Raw genomic sequence first — 16,294 nt, 5'->3', positions numbered from 1 at the left:
GACTGCCACCTCGGTGCCTAACTGGAGGGCAGAGGCAGAGGCAACCTGTGGTTGGGAGTCAGCCAGCCCATTTCCCTACGGTCACCAGAGGACAGAGCCTGCTCAGGGCCACAGCAGGGGAGCATCCTAGATCTTGCCAAGAAGGCTGTGACGTGCCTGAAAGAAAATGCATATGTTAGATAGATGAGCTTCATTCAGTCATGAGTCATACTGCTATTAACTCTGAGTTCAATGTTAATGAATCAACAGTATAGCACATCCAAAAGGAGGAAGAAACTCACTGGTCTGTAGGATGAAGCCACTCAAGACAGTGTTCATAGTAACTTGCATAGTGTGTGGTGAAGCAATGAGAAAGATGTGAAAGCAGCTGAAGTTGTGGATTTGTGAGATGAAGGAAAAAAAAAAAGATAGGAGAGCATTATTGTGAGCTGAAAGCCAAAACTGAGAGTCATGTTACCCAGATGGGGAAAATGTTAAAACCCTGATCCGCCAGTGCTAGTTGGCTTGCACATTTCAAGAGGCAATACATTATAAACAGTGTTAAGGCAGGTCCTGCAGATCAGGAAATGTTACAGGAAAAGCATGAGGGGGAAGAGTAGGTTTCAATGCCAACGAGACTGGCTTGTTTTACTAGGCTTTTGGCAAAGGAACGTATATATTGCAAATGGCCTCCAAATCACCAGTCTTCAAATTATTCAAGTATCGTGCAATCTTGCAGTTGTGCGTCAATACCAACAGCAACCAACTTTAAGTACGAGCCCATAAAGGTGTAGAGAACTTCAAATCCACCAGAACTGAAAAGGAAACTCTGGTTCAGGAGTTCGGCATATGCCATACACCAGTCCGCTGCAGGTGGAACAAAAAAAATTTGAGAGATGTCAGAAGCATTCTTGGGATGCTTCCACAACTGCTCATCCAAGAAGCTATATTTACTGCTATCTCCAGGGCAAATACTTTGCCTCCAGGGTTGTATTAATTTTGGATAATGCCCATTGGCCCATTGTTACGAACTCGCAAATGCCCACCCCAACCTAGATGTTCTTTTCATGCCCCTAAACACTGTCACCCAACCTCTCAATCAGGACATGACATAAAAGCTTTCGTGGTATGCCACATGAGGGAGCTTTATACTAAAGCTTACAACACCAACAAAGAAACATGGTGGTTACCATGATGGACTATTGCAGTCAGTCACTATGCGTACTGTTACTGGTTACTGTGTTGGTACAGTCTGGAGACTGTCCCAACAGTGGCACAGCTTGGACAGCTTGTCCCAACAGCTTGGCACAGTCAAGCAGACTACTTTCAGGAACTTGGGAAAATGGCAAAACTGGAAATTTTCAAAGGCTTTGAAGGTGTTACATAAAACATAAAGAACAGTGTCAAGTACATAATGCATATCACATGACAAGTAAGTGGAAAAACTCCCAATGATGTGAGGGAAGAGGTGGAAGAAATACTGACCGAGAAGGTGGTAGAACCCACAAATAAAGACCCAGGAGAGATAGCCAAACAAGGCACTGAAGTCAGTGATGATGAGGATGGTGATGAAAATCACTCTACCACTGAATGCGTCACCTTTCTCGCAGCAGCCATATATCAGAAATTCTACTTTGGAAAAATGTTCCATGACATAAAAGAATGTGACCCAATTTGAATGAAGCCTCATGCAATTTTTCAAGCCACTTCACAAAAGGAAACTGCTGATGTCAACAAATGACAAGAGTCAAATTCCTGAGGTAGAACTGATACCCGACACTCACTGTCTTCCTCTTCTGCAGAATAAATACCATCAACTATGCCAAGGTCAAGAGGTTTCTTCGGAGTGCACTGCTCTATCACCACATATCCAACAACTCCATCAAAATTAGTTTTAGTTAATGTCAATCTTTGATTAATTTTAACGACTTTCTTCGCATGACTGTACAGTATAACACAGTGTATGTGTTCACATTACTGTTTACTGTGTTTATTGTGTGTGAATACTAAATTATGTATACTTTCTGTGTGTATCACTGAGTTGAAGCAGTATAGTAACAGACTAAGTTACACAAAATGATGTAATTGAAATATTTTTATTATAAGGAAATACTGCATATAATTTATTTCTAGGGAACATGTATTAAATAAATGTCTTTTAAACAGAAAAAAAAATTCCATAATGGGTTACGCATTGAATGGTTGATGAAAATGTGAACAGAGGCTCACAGGAACCTAGGAGCTATGGCTCAGTATTCACCAATTCAGTGTTTGTGATCAATGTATAGAATACAACTACAATGAATAACAAGAATCGACTCTGTGCGTGTGTGTGCGTGTGCGTATTTAAGTATTTCATGACTCAGGCCTCTACATCTCTCACAAACATTTATGCTCAAGGGTAAAAATCACAATGTTTTCGAATAAAGAAAATTAAAAAAAAAACACAAAAGCTGGCAGCAGAGCTGCCTTCAATGGTCCAACTCTCCTGACTACGGGTATATAATAAACACATAAAGGAGATGAGGTATTTTTCATCTCTCATCCCCCCCATATCCCCACCCCCCCCCCAATGACAAATTATCACAAGCTTGGCAGGGAAATTAGAAGCCATACACACATTTTGTTTTCCTTTCTTTTCTACATCTCCTTCACTATGTCTCATTGTACTTTTAAGATACTTTTGATATGGTTCTGTAGTATAAACATGGGAAGAATTCTTGACATTTTTCCTAAATGCATAACCACTGGGTCTCTCTTCTGGATCAATCTCAGGGGTAGTTGAAGCTCTAGGCTTGGTCAATTTCTAAGACGACCTTTGAGAGGACCTGCCACAAAGAAACTTTCACAGGGATGACGATTATGATGTTTCCCTTCAGTATGAATTATCAGATAGTAAAATACTTCTCTGGCCAAAATGTTTTCCTGAATAGTTATATTCAAAAGAAAAGGTATTTCACCAGTACGAGTTCCTTAAAATTGAAGTAAATGCAAAGGCCTTTACACTCTGGTATGAATTTTTCGATGGTGAGTAAAGGATGAACTGTGGCTGAAGGTTTTTCCACATACACCACATTCGAAGGGTTTCTCTCCAGTGTGAGTTCTCGTGTGTTGAGTTAAGGCAAAGTTGTCACAAAAGGCCTTCTTACAGTCTTTGCATTCATATGGTTTTTCTCCAGTGTGGATCCTATTATGACGAACAAAATTTGCCGGTTGGGTAAAGGCCTTCCCGCATTCTCTGCATACATAGGGCTTTTCGCCAGTGTGAATCCTCATGTGTCGAGTAAAGGAAGAACTATAGTAAAAAGCTTTTGCACACTGTTTACACTCCAAGGGTTTTTCTCCAGTGTGGGTTCTATTATGTCGGATAAAAACCGAGTGGTGAGTAAAGGCCTTTCCACATTCACTGCATTCATAGGGCCTCTCACCAGTGTGAATCCTCATGTGCTGAATTAAAGAAGAGCTGTCACAAAAGGCTTTCCCACATTCCTTGCATTGAAAGGGCTTCTCTCCAGTATGAGTCCTCTTATGCCGGACAAAAGTGGAGCGGTGAGTGAAGGCCTTTCCACATTCACTGCATGCATAGGGTTTCTCTCCAGTGTGAATCCTCATGTGTTGAATAAAGGATGAGTTGAGGCAAAAAGCTTTTCCACATTCTTTGCACAGAAAGGGTTTTTCTCCTGTGTGGGTCATATTATGCTGGATAAAAGTGGAGCGGTGAGTAAAGGCCTTTCCACATTCACTGCACTCATAGAGTTTCTTTCCAGTGTGAATCCTCATGTGTTGAGCAAAGGAAGAGCTGTAGTAGAAAGCTTTCCCACATTCTTTGCACAAAAAGGGCTTTTCTCTAGTGTGCGTCATATTATGCTGGATAAAAGAAGAGCGGTGGGTGAAAGCTTTACCGCATTCTTTGCACTCATAGGGCTTATCTCCAGTGTGAATGCGCTGGTGCTCTGTGAGGTGAGACCTGCGTTTGAAGGCCTTCCCACACTCCACACACTCGTATGGTTTTTCCCCAGTATGACACCTTGTATGTCGAATGAAGTCGGCCATATAACGACAGGCTTTCCCACATTCGCTGCATTTATAGGGCTTCACTCCGGCGTGAATCTGTTGATGCCGAACAAGGGCCCAATTCTTGCTAAACCCTTTTCCACATTCTTTGCATTTATACAGGTTATTCCTTGCATCGGTCACAGGGTCTTTTCTGGGTCCTTGGCAATCATGTTCATGTAGATCATCTTGTATAGTGACTCGCTCCTGTAAAATGGTTAAACACAAACTATCATCTGTCTCCAAATCATCATGTTTATGGCTCAACTTCCTAGGGCATGTCTCCTCGTGGGGGTCTGTTCCTGGCCTCAAGTTTCCTTCCTGCATTTCTGATAGCTTTTCCCGATCCCTGGCTTGCCCCAACCTGGAATCCCTCGAGGCTCCCTGTGTCATTTGTTCCTCAAAAGGGGCTTCCTCAGTGAAGGCCAGCTGAGAAGCAGTAAACTCTGTGGTCTCAGGTTTTGCTTTTTCACCTGAAGGAAATCCAATACAGAAAGGTGTCTATTAGCGATGTCAATGCAGAGCAAATAAAATTACCATCTGAGTGGAAGAATGAAGATGAAATCAAATCCTTCTGACGCCTGTGGCATTTACACATCTATCACGCTCAGGTTTACAATTTCTTTCTTCGCTAACCCACGCACTCTTGACATCTTTAAAAGCTAACCCAGGAAGAAAAACTTGGGCACGGCATAGAGAATGCGGAGTGGAGACGACTCCTCACTCCCCAGAATGGAGGAGGGTGGGCAGAGCAATGACTACACTGTGCGTAACGACTGCGCCCTAACACGTCATGGTATGACAGCACAGGGTACACATAACTTGGCCCACGTGGGAGATGGAAAGAGATAAGTGGAGGCTACCCAGAAAAGGTTCTATGGGAGCTTATTTCCAGAGGAGAGTAGGGGCTCCCTGACAGAAATAGGAGAGAAACTGCAGTGGATTACAAAGTACAAGTGTGCAGTGTCTTGACAGAATGCTGCATGCCAGGCAAAGTGAGGAGGATGAGAGCACTGTGAAGATGAAGATGGAGAGGCAGGTGGGGACAGAGGAGACACGAAAGCTCGCGGTTCTGGGCTGTGTGAGAGTGGGGGGTGGTGAGAAGCTAGCGGGTGGGCATACGGAGTCTACTTTGTCTGGGTAAAGACTAGGTGAACAGATGCCAAATAGATCTCATCTAGATGAAGAGAATTATAAATGTATCACACTAATGAAGATCTATGTGAAAAGGGAGATTAGTCATATAAAGTTCTCCTTAAATTCACCTACAAATTCTATACAACTTCAGATTAAGCGTTTAGCTTATAGAGTTTTTCAAGGATAGTGACAAGCTCATTGAGGAATTTATATAAAAGAACGAACACACCAGGATATCTCCACAGAAGAATAAAGCAGGGACATTTGCCCTTTGAGGAATTAGGATGATGATGATTAGATGCATCAAGGCAGTATGATGTAGGCATAGATTTAAGATAAACTGCCGAACTATCAAAGGAAAAAACAGAATTGAGAAGTCAGAAATGTACGTATATACTTTGATATATGACAGAAGTAGCAGAGTGGCCAATGGGAAAAGGAGGGACTATTCAATAAACAGATCTAGAGAAATCATTTGCCATATGAAATTGCATTCTTAACCTCACACCGCATAAAAAACTAACTCCAGACTGGTTAAGACCTTACTGTCAGAAGCTCAATATTAACAGTTTTTAGTAAATAGTATAAATGAATATCTTTTAGATCTTGGGAAAGTGAAAGATTTCATAAGATACAAAAGCATTAACTGTAAAAGAAAAGACTAGTCAAATTGACTAAATATAATTTTTTAAAAGGCAAACAAGGGTGTCTAAATATCAGATAAAGTAAATGAGAAGAAGAGGGTCATTATAGAATGATAAAAAGATCAAAACACCGGGAAGATGTAACAATCCTAAAATGCATGCAACAAATATCAGAGCCTCAAATCAACCCAAAAACTGAGTTCAAAGGAGAAATAAACAAAACCACAATTACAGGTGGGAAATTCAACACTCCACTTTTTCATCGCAGAAGATACATATTGGCCAATGAACACATAAAGAGGGGCACCTGGGTGGCTCAGTTGGTTGGGTATCCGGCTCTTGATTTTGGCTCACATCGTGATCTTGTGGTTCATGGGATCGAGCCCTGTGTCGAGCTCTGTGCTGAAACAGAGCCTGCTTGGGATTCTCTCTCTCTCTGTCTCTCTCTCTCTCTCTCTGTGCCCCTCCCTGGAGCACATTCTACCCCTCTCTCTCTCAAAAATGGATGAATGCACATTAAAGAAAAAAAATATGAAGAGGTGATCACCTTTCTTGGATGTGAGGAAAGGGCAAAAAGACCACAATGAGATACCATATATTTACCTGACTGAAAATAAGAACATGACAATATCAGGTGTTGGAAAGGATGTGGATCCATGAAATCGTTATTATAATGCAGATAAAGAAACAGCAGGGCAGCATCTAGTAACGTTCTCCTTTTGCTTACCTGATAATAATCGAAAAATTCTAGCCCTTGGGATCACTACTAAGAGAAATTCCTACACATGCATGAGGATATAGTGTATGTGAATTTTCATGGCAGCACTCTTTGTGGGTGTGAAAAACTGGAAACAAGAAAATGCCCATGAAGATAAATGAATACACTGTGTTACATTCATGCAAATGACTACAGAAGAAAAAATAAGTGAACTATACCAACGTGCCGGGTGAGTCTTAGCAATACACTGTTGAATAAAAAGTACAAATCACATAAGACAATGTAAACTATGATATGCTTTTTATAACGCTCAAATAAAAAAGCAAAATATACACAAGTACAATGAAGTAATTTTTAAATTTGTTTTGAGAATGTCAGTTTATAATGGTATTATAAAAATGTGTGCATGGGATACACGAACCCCTATGTTTTTTTGTTTTTTTTTTTTATTTTTTTTTTCACGTTTATTTATTTTTGAGACAGAGGGAGACAGAGCATGAACGGGGGAGGGTCAGAGAGAGAGGGAAACACAGAATCTGAAACAGGCTCCAGGCTCCGAGCTGTCAGCACAGAGCCCGACGCGGGGCTGGAACTCACAGACCATGAGATCATGACCTGAGCAGAAGTCAGACGCTCAACGGACTGAGCCACCCAGGCGCCCCCGAACCCCTATGTTTATACCAGCATTATTTACAATAGCCAAGGTATGGAAGCATCCATCGACTGATGAATATATAAAGAAGATGAAATACACACACACACACACCACACACAATGGAATACTCAGCCATAAAAAAGAGTGAAATCTTGCCATTTGCAACAACATGGATGGAACTAGAGAGTATAGTGCTAAATGAAATAAGTCACTCAGAGAAAGACATATACCATATGATTTTGCCCATATGTGGAATGGTAGAAACAAACTAGCAGAGGGAAAAAAAGAGACAGACAGAGACAAACCAGGAGACAGATTCTTAACTATAGAGAACAAACTGATGGTTACCAGATGGGAGGTGGGTGGGGGGATGGTTAAATAGGTGATTGGGATTAAGGAGTGCACTTGTGGTGATGAGCACCAAATGATTAAGATAAGAGTGTAAAAACATATGTATATATCTTGCATTTATTTATTTACTGTGGTAAAATTTATATAAAATTAGCATTTTAAGATGAAACAATCTTAAAATGTAATAGAATAATTAGATGAAGTGGAAACATTCCTTGAAATATTCAAATTACCAAAACTGACACAAGAAAAAACAGAACATATGAATAGCCCTATATTTACCCTCAAAGCAAATCTTGTTATGGACGGAATGTTTGTGTTCCCCCTAACCTCCAATGTGAATTTGAAGATAGGGTCTTTGATAGAAGAAATTAAGGTTAAATGAGGTAATAAGCATAGGGCCCTGATCTGATAGCATTAGTGTCCTTATAAGAAGAGACACAAGAGTGTTCTCCCTCTTCTCCCAACCATCCCCAGCACACACACCACATCTGGAAAGACTATCGTCTCCCTTTGTCTTCTTGTGAGGATACCAATCCCATCATGGGAGCTCCACCCTCATGATCTCATCTAAACCCAATCATCTCCCCAAATACTGACCTCCTAATATCACTCTGGGGGTTAGGGTTCCATCATATGAATTTTGGGAGGACACATAAAATGTTCCTAACGGTGTTACATGAGAAAAATCATACAAATCAACTAGCCCAGTATATGGCAAATATTCAATAAGGTGTAGACCACCATTTATTATCATTATTATAGGTGTTACATTTGCCAGTCAGAATGTCAACAGTAATGTAAGAACATTTTCAGTACTGCAGTGCTGAGAAACACTACTGAGTCTCAAAGAGTAAAGGGGAAGATGCCACCTGCTCCCCAGTATGCACAGCAGTGAGGACTACTGGGAATATGAAATGGTGCAGTCCCTTTGAAACTGTTTGGTGGTTTCCACTGAAGCTAATCATATACCTAGACCATGATCCAGCCAGTCCACTCATTTGCATATTCCCAACAGAAATGTGTGCTATATCCAACAAAAATATCAAGAATATTCGTAGCTGTGTTCTTCACAATATTCCAAAAAATGGAGCCCAAGCCAAATAACAGTAAAATGGGTAAATGAAATCTATTCATTCACTGAGACACTGCACAGTAAGAAATAACTCCAAATTTGCAACCGCATGACAGACTTCGGAGCAATAATGATTATCAAAAGAAGACACACATAACAGTATCATGTATTATGGGGATCCATTTATAAGTCTTCAAAACTCATCTACAGTCACTGGGTTGAATGCCCATTATTTTTGTAGAAGGAGATATTAACAAGGAGGGAGCACAAGAAGCCTGTGAGGCACTGGAAATACTGTATTTTTTTGACCTGTGTGGTGGTACTCGGGTTTATATGTGTAAAACTTCAGGAAGATGAACCTTTAAGATTTGCACATTCACTATGTGTTAAGTTACGCTTTAGTACAGCAATTAAAGAAAATAGTAAAAAATAGTAAAGGGGAGGCCTAGACATCCTGTGTAGATGTCTCTTCAGAGAATGAGAAAAGTCCTCCCGGAAGCTTGGTTGTTCAGGTGAAAGAGAGTCATCAACATTTAGATGCTGTTGGAGAGCCAAGAGCAATTTTTTTTCATGTTTCCCCCAGGGTCAGAAACTTCACTGTGTTTTCTGAGAGAAGATGAATTAGGTGAGAAGGTGAAGATACAGAAGAGGCAAGAAATAAGTTGAAGACTCAAGGTCCCTGATGCAGCAGACTCTTGTTTGGCTTCCTGTAATTCCTAACTTGTGATGCTTACAACCTATTACGATCCCTCTAGCTAAATGCTACAGGGCCTTGATTTTGCTTCTAAAGAACAGAATATGGCATTTGTAACAATGTGGATGGAACTATAGTGTATTATGCCAAGAGAAATAAGTCAGCCAGAGAAAGGCAAATATCATATGATTTCACTCATATGTGGAATTTAAGAAACAAAACAGATAAACATAGGGGAAGGGAAGGAAAAACAAGATAAAAACAGAGAGGGAAGCAAACCATAAGAGACCCTTAAATACAGAGAACAATCTGAGGTTGGGGGGTGGGTGGATGGGCTAAATGGGTGATGTGCACTAATGAGGACCTTTCTTGGGATGAGCACTGGGTGTTCTATGTAAGTGATGAATCACTAAATTCTATTCCTGAAACCAATATTACACTATATGTTAACTAACTTGCATTTAAATTAAAAAGAATAGAATATGCAAAATGACGGAATGTAAGAGATGAGGTTTTGTGTCCCATCCATCTTGCTGGAGTCTCTCCCACCATCACTTGATCTGAAGAAGGAAGCTGACGTGTTGTGAGGTGCCTATGACTGTGGCTTGTGCCGACCCCAAGTTGTGCCTGGACCTCTGACCCACGGAAGGAAAACAGTAAATGAGTGATATTTTAACCTGCTATGTTTGTGGTAATGTTGCCACACGGCCATAGATAACTAACACACCTGAAAAGGCAGGTGACGGTGGGATCTAGATCCATGCTGTAGATAAGAACTCTGCTGCAGAGGTGAGTCTGTAAGGGTGAAAGAGCAAGAAAACTAAGCACGTAGCCTCTATTCTGTGTGAAGTAGGCCACAATGCTGAGTTACCAGTAACGAGGCAGGTGGTGATATCTGGAAGAAGGGGAGTGGTTGGAAGCAGACGGAAGACACAGAGCAGACCAGAGGCACACAGCAGATCCGGGAGACCAGTTAGACTTCTGTTAGAGTCATGCAGGCAGGAGAAGACTACAGCTTGGACTAGGGTGCTGATGCAGAACTGGCAGAGTTGGTGAAGGTGACAGATTCAAGAGACATGGATGATGAAACGTGATCAACATTCAGGCTGGATAGAGGGTATGAAGAAGGTAGAGGTGTCGCGGGGTCTACTTTTGTTGCTGGCTTTCTTGACTTATTCGATGGTAAGACCATTAATTGAAAATTGGGAGAGGGGAGGCGTGAGCCAAATCGTGAGGTCCCTTTTAGGATGAGAGTGTGAAGCACCTCTGGAACATTCAAGTGAAGATGTGGAACTGCAGAGGGGGGTGAAGATGTGAGATAGATTCTAGGGGTGAGGAGGGGGTGGCCAGATACTCACTGGCTGAGCAGCCAGAAGGAACACGAGAGGAGAGAGATCATGAACCGGCACTGGCACCTCTCTATCCACGGGATGGGTCCAGCTGCCCTGAGCAGCTCAGATGTGGGGCTGACAAGGCAAATGTCTCCCTGAAGTTTTATAAGACAGGAGGGCAAGAAGACAACAAGGCTAGGGATTGTTTCTGAATATGTTTCACAAACGGATGGACGGATGCATGCACGGATGTACTGAGGAATAAATGAATGAATAGGGAAGGTGGAAAAGGGAGGGATGCAAGGTACAGCTGGAGGTAGTAATCTGCAGCAAAAGAAAGGACTATCTTTTCTGAATTCGGAAGGGAGTCTGAGATAACATTATTCATTATGACTAATAATGCACAAATATTACTCACCTGTAACCTTTCTTACTTTGTCACTTACTTTGGGTCAGTTAATAAACTTGTTAATTACAAGTTTCCTGCTATCTAATTACATTTCCAAACGATCCAATGATGCAGAAACTATCATTACTGTGTTTTCTAATGTAGGCTAGTTTAGCAGACCGAGTGTATGTTCATCATATTGCTGGCCCCTTCCTCTTGGGCACAAAGCTGAACCACATTTCCCAGTCTGATGCAACATGTAGCCTAATACCCAGCTCTTGTCAATGGAATGTGAATGGAAGTGAAGTATGTGTGCAGGCGGATACGACTACAGATCTTCCTCAACCTAGGATGGGGTTACGTCCCAATAAACCCATCAAAATGCCTTTCATATACCTAACCTACCACACATCATAGCTTAGCCTGGACGACCTTAAACATGCTTGGTACACTTACATTACCCTACAGTTGGGCAAAATCATCAAAAGGAAAGACTGTTTTCCAATAAAGCGTTGAATATCTCATGTAATTTATTGAATATTATACTGAACGTGAAAAACAGAATGGTTGTGGGGCGCCTGGATGGCTCAGTCAGTTAAGTGTCTGACTAGCTCAGGTCCCGATCTTGCGGTTTATGAGTTCAAGCTCCACGCTGGGCTCTGTACTGATAGCTCGGAGCCTGGAGCCTGCTTCAGATTCTGTGTCTCCCTCTTTCTCTGCCCCTCCCCTGCTCACACTCTGGCTCTCTCTCTCTCTCTCTCTCTCTCTCTCAAGAATAAATACACATTAAAAAAAATTTTTTAAGCCAGAATGGCTGTAAGTGTACTGGTTGTTTACCTGCAGGATTGCATGGCTAACTGGGAGGTGCAGCTCACTGCACTGCTCAGCATCGGGAGACACTACCCTGCTGCAGTATCACCAGCCCAGGAAAAGATCCAAACTCAAAATTCCAAGTCCAGTTTCTACTGCATGTGTACCACTTTCACACCTTTTTGAAGGGGAAAAATCCTAATTTGCACCACTGCAAGTTGGAGGCCGTCTGTCCTCTCCTTCTCTCCTATTGCCCTTGGCGAGTTGGACGGTGCCAGGGCAACCTTATAGCCCCATACCGACAACAGAATGCACCTGGGTCCCTGAATACGTGGTACAGAGTTCCCCTGCTGATCCACATTAACCATGGCATGAATGAGAAAAAAACTCGTTATCTGTTGACTCACCTAGATTTGGGAGTTTATCTTTTATAGCAGAGAGTTAACTTAGCCTAACTTGTCTATCAAAGGTATAGTGAGGTCATGCAACTTCCCCAGGGTCATGAGGCTGGTGAGTGGCTAAGCATTTAGAGCCGTGTCTTACTCAGTATACCACATTCTAACCCTAATAAAGCCAGAGTGTGATGAGGAGGAAAGACAGGGGAAATACGGCTGGAGTACTCCATCATCAACCAAGACCCCAGGAAGGCCACAAGAAGCAGCTACCCATGGAATTTCAGAAACAGAGATCCCCCGGTAATCTGTCAGTTGCCATGAAACCCATCTGCCATGACACCCACCTGCCAGATTCTCAGCCACCTACCTGTATAGGTGCTTTTGGAGACGCCTCTCTTCCCTGTCCATAGTTCTTGCCCAGGCTCCAGTGGGTAGATCAGTTCTGGTTTGGGAACAGGATGTCCTGTGCATGGAAAAATAAATGGGGCATGGGTATATAGGTAAGGACAAAGGAAAAATTCTCAAGTATACAGGGTTCAATCTCATGAACCATGAGATCATGACCTGAGCCAAAATCAAGAGTCAATCCTTAACCGACGGAGCCACCCAAGCACCCCGGAGAACTATGTTTCTTATACAACAATCCCTGTCATAGACACAGGGATAATAATCAAAAGGTTAGACCAGAATTATGATGAGGCTGTGAGGAGCGAGGAAGTTGGGTCCCAGAGGCCTTCTCAATCAGCCATGCTTAGAGAAAGAGGATGGAATGAAAGTCCATGGGTATCACTCAGGAGAGTGATGAGGTCTTACCCAGTGAGACCAGGAGCCCACAGGTCTCCAGCATCACCTCCTGGTATAAGGTCCTCTGGGCCAGATCCAGTTGTCTCCATTCCTCTCCAGTGAAGGTCACAGCCACGTCTTCGAATGACACTAATGCCTGCAACGTCAAAGAGAAGTGGTGGGTGGCTGTACATCTAATAAATGAGATGATAACCAATTGCTTGGCCACCAGCGCAAGTCCAGAAAGACCTGAGGCCTGAACCCCTGAGTAATTCCTGAGAACCTAGTTCTGTGCTGGGCTCAGGAGAGAGGCAGAGAGGCAGATGGTGCCTCTGACAGAATAAAAGGTGTAGGAGAGAAAAGCCTCCTGTGTAAGGAAGCCACTGGAGAAAGACACAAACAATGCTCATCTCATATGGGTTGTGAGCAGCAGATCAAAAGTGCTCTGGGATGTTGGAAGAATGGGGAAAAAGAACTCAAATAATGACAGTAGCAGCGGAGCCTTTCTGGTCCACACTGCTTGCCTGCATCTGAGGGCTTCAGATGCTGTGTTAAAGCAACCAAAAGCCCGTAGGTCTGGAGCTAGACTCCTGGAGTTTAAATCCAGTCTTGGGAGCACCTGGGTGGCTCAGTCAGTTGGGCATCTGACTTCGGCTCGGGTCATGATCTCACGGTTCGTGGGTTCGAGTGCCGTGTCAGGCTCAGTGCTGACAGCTCGGAGCCTAGAGCTGGCTTCGGATTCTGGGTCTCCCTCTCTCTCTGTTCCTCCCCTGTTCACACTCTGTCTCTGTCTCTCTCTCAAAAATAAATAAACATTAAAAAAAAATTTTTTTTAACCCAGTCTTGTGAACCAACACATGCTAACTTCTTTCAGCCTTGATTTCTCTATCAATACAGTAATAGTTTATGCTTCATCAGGCTGGTGTGGGAATTAGAATGTTCTAAAAGCAAACACTGCAAGAGTCCAGCACATGCAGTGCTCGATGGATTTGTGAATTTCTTAACTGTTTCACAGCCCGCGAGGTAAGCGCCATCTTCTCCGTTTTTCAACCAGCAAACTGAGGCTCAAGCCACGTCAACCAGAGTTGTCATGCCTAATGAGACGGGGCAAGATTTGAACCCAGGTCCCTCTGGTCCAGCCATGGTGGGGGGGGGGGGGTTTAGATTTAATCTAAGTATGAAAGAGTCCCAGAGGGAAAAATCTTTCTTTCTTTTTTTTAAGTTAATTTATGTATTTTGAGAGAGAGAGAGAGAGAGAGAGAGAGTGCACACATGCGTGAGTGTGATGGGCAGAGAGCAAGGGAGAGAGAGAATCCCAAGCAGGCTCTGCACTGTTAGCACGGAGCCCAAATTGGGGCTCTGTCTCATGGACCGTGAGATCATGACTTGAACAGGAATCATGAGTCAGAGGCTTAACCAACTGAGCCCCCCAGGCGCCCCAAGGGAAAAATCTTTCACTCATCAATCACTTATTGGGCACCGGTGCAGGCCCAGCACTTTCTAGGCCTAGGGACAGAACAGACAACAGGACCTCACACTCCAGGGCTGGGGAAAGGTCCCCAACAAGAAACTAAATAAATGAACAAGATCAAGTCACACGGCCCTAAGGGCTCCAAGAATCAACAAAGGACAGTGAGGTGACTGAAAACATTAGGGGACTTATGTCCCCAAGGCAGGGCAACCCGGGAAGGCCCCCAGGGCAACCGGGTAAGGCTCCCCTGACTGGAACAGGCGGAAGTGAAGTCGGGGAGCGGGCCAGGTAAGAAAAGATGAATAACTAAGCCAAGTGGTCGGAGGCAGGATGAGAGTAAACAGGGTGACGTGCTAGAGAGTAACTGAGGGCCTGTTGTGTGTTTACATCCCCAGAGACACAGCATTCCTGCACACCGTCATTAATGAGAGTCACTTCACAAGCACAGGTTTTCCCCACTATCTGAAAGCAAAGTGTTCCTATGAAAACTTTTCTAAGCCAAAAGGGCAGTAAAGTGAAGAGTATCCCTCACTTTCTGGAAGTTCCCTTTACTGCCACTTTGCTTTTAAGAAAAACTTACATTGGCAACTCTTTTCACCAACCAAAAGAAATCCAAAGAGGATTTTTGTGTTTACCTTACTAACGTAAGTCTCTCCTAAAAGCCAGTGGCAAGTGGCAAAAGCCTTTGGAAAGTGTAGGAACCTGTATAAGAAAATGTGTTCAACAGGAAAATGGATTCACTGCAAACCAACTTCACTTGTAATACACAGACGGCGCCTGCAGAGTTCAATCCGGTGACTGTCTTGTCTTCCCACCTGTCCAGGGACCTTCTACTGCTATCAGAAAAGCAGCAATTCAAAAAACGCGACTCCCCCCTCACCTCTGCTCTGGAGCTCCCATCCCCTACAGACCTGTGGCAGGGACGGACCAGACTGTCCCTGGAGTGAGCCTAAGAGCAGAGCAGGGCCAGGGAAGTCCCTCTCAGAAGCGCATCCAGAGTGATGTTCTCTGGGTCATGCTGAGCACTGAAGGGCACACGTCACAAGTGTACCCTCTCTGATTCCCTCAACTGAGAAAAATCGTTAATACACGGTATTCCAATTTCAGATTCGACGGAATGGAGGCCAAGGGCAGTGAAAGGCAAGCTGAGGTCAGAGGCAGAAATGGGGGTCTCCCCTGACAACCCCTGGCCTGGATTCAGAACCCGGGGTTGGAAGTAAGTAAGATCTGCTCCTCTACCGCCCCCATTCCTCCAAGACTCCCAGATCCAAGAGCATTAAGAAGGAACGGCCAGGAGTCCCAGGATCTATATCCCATTGAGTGGAACCGTGCGAACACCGACCGCAGCGCGCGTGGGCATGTGGGACCCACCACTCACCAGCGCCGGCGCCGCCATGGGGCCCACGGCCGAGCGAGACTTCGCGAAGCTGCGACTAACGCCCGTCCCAGCGGGTTCAGCCGACCCCTCGCCCCAGCCCTGGGCCGGGTGGTCTGGCACCTCGGTCTCCTCTGTGTAAACGCGCAACAAGGTCCAAGGGGCCGCCTGCGGGTACCGCAGGGACGAAGGGCTGGTGCCGAGGCGGGGGGCAACCCCGTTACAGGTGGAGTCAGGGCTCAAATAGCTCAGGCTGGAAGCCCCTTCTGGGAAGCAGCCTCCCCCGGCGCTCCAATTACAAGCTCCGCTAAGCGCAGACCAGTTACAACCAAATGAGGTCCTAGAGAGGACGCCAGAAGTCCCGCCCACTCTGCGGCAGGAAACGCCCCTCTCCGCTCTCCGTCATTGGCTGAGCGCCCGCCTCTGACGTCAGAA

The 16,294-nt window shown here is 44.0% G+C and overlaps 1 protein-coding gene across 1 annotated transcript; it reads right to left on the bottom strand.

Annotated features, from left to right (window-relative positions):
- Positions 1-2,059: 2,059 nt before the first annotated feature.
- Positions 2,060-16,294, bottom strand: ZNF599 (zinc finger protein 599). The gene is made up of 4 exons (XM_015071930.3): positions 15,863-16,294; positions 13,044-13,170; positions 12,598-12,693; positions 2,060-4,505 (listed from the first exon to the last, which is right to left on the bottom strand). The coding sequence occupies exons 1-4, from the start codon at positions 15,878-15,880 to the stop codon at positions 2,980-2,982; spliced, it is 1,767 nt and encodes a 588-aa protein (XP_014927416.3). The 5' UTR covers positions 15,881-16,294; the 3' UTR covers positions 2,060-2,979.

This window comes from Acinonyx jubatus, chromosome E2 (genome assembly GCF_027475565.1).
Source record: "Acinonyx jubatus isolate Ajub_Pintada_27869175 chromosome E2, VMU_Ajub_asm_v1.0, whole genome shotgun sequence".
Taxonomy (NCBI): domain Eukaryota; kingdom Metazoa; phylum Chordata; class Mammalia; order Carnivora; family Felidae; genus Acinonyx; species Acinonyx jubatus.
The sequence above is the reverse complement of the archived record's forward strand: the minus strand, read 5'-3'. Positions and strand labels throughout refer to the sequence as shown.

What these genes read in the sequence shown, in the direction of transcription:
- ZNF599 (XM_015071930.3), bottom strand. An exon ending in TGGGCTCCTGGTCTCACTGG is followed by an intron (nt 12,694 to 13,043) that starts GTAAGACCTCAT and finishes TTCCATGCACAG; the next exon opens with GACATCCTGTTCCCAAACCA. An exon ending in CTCCAAAAGCACCTATACAG is followed by an intron (nt 4,506 to 12,597) that starts GTAGGTGGCTGA and finishes GATTTCCTTCAG; the next exon opens with GTGAAAAAGCAAAACCTGAG.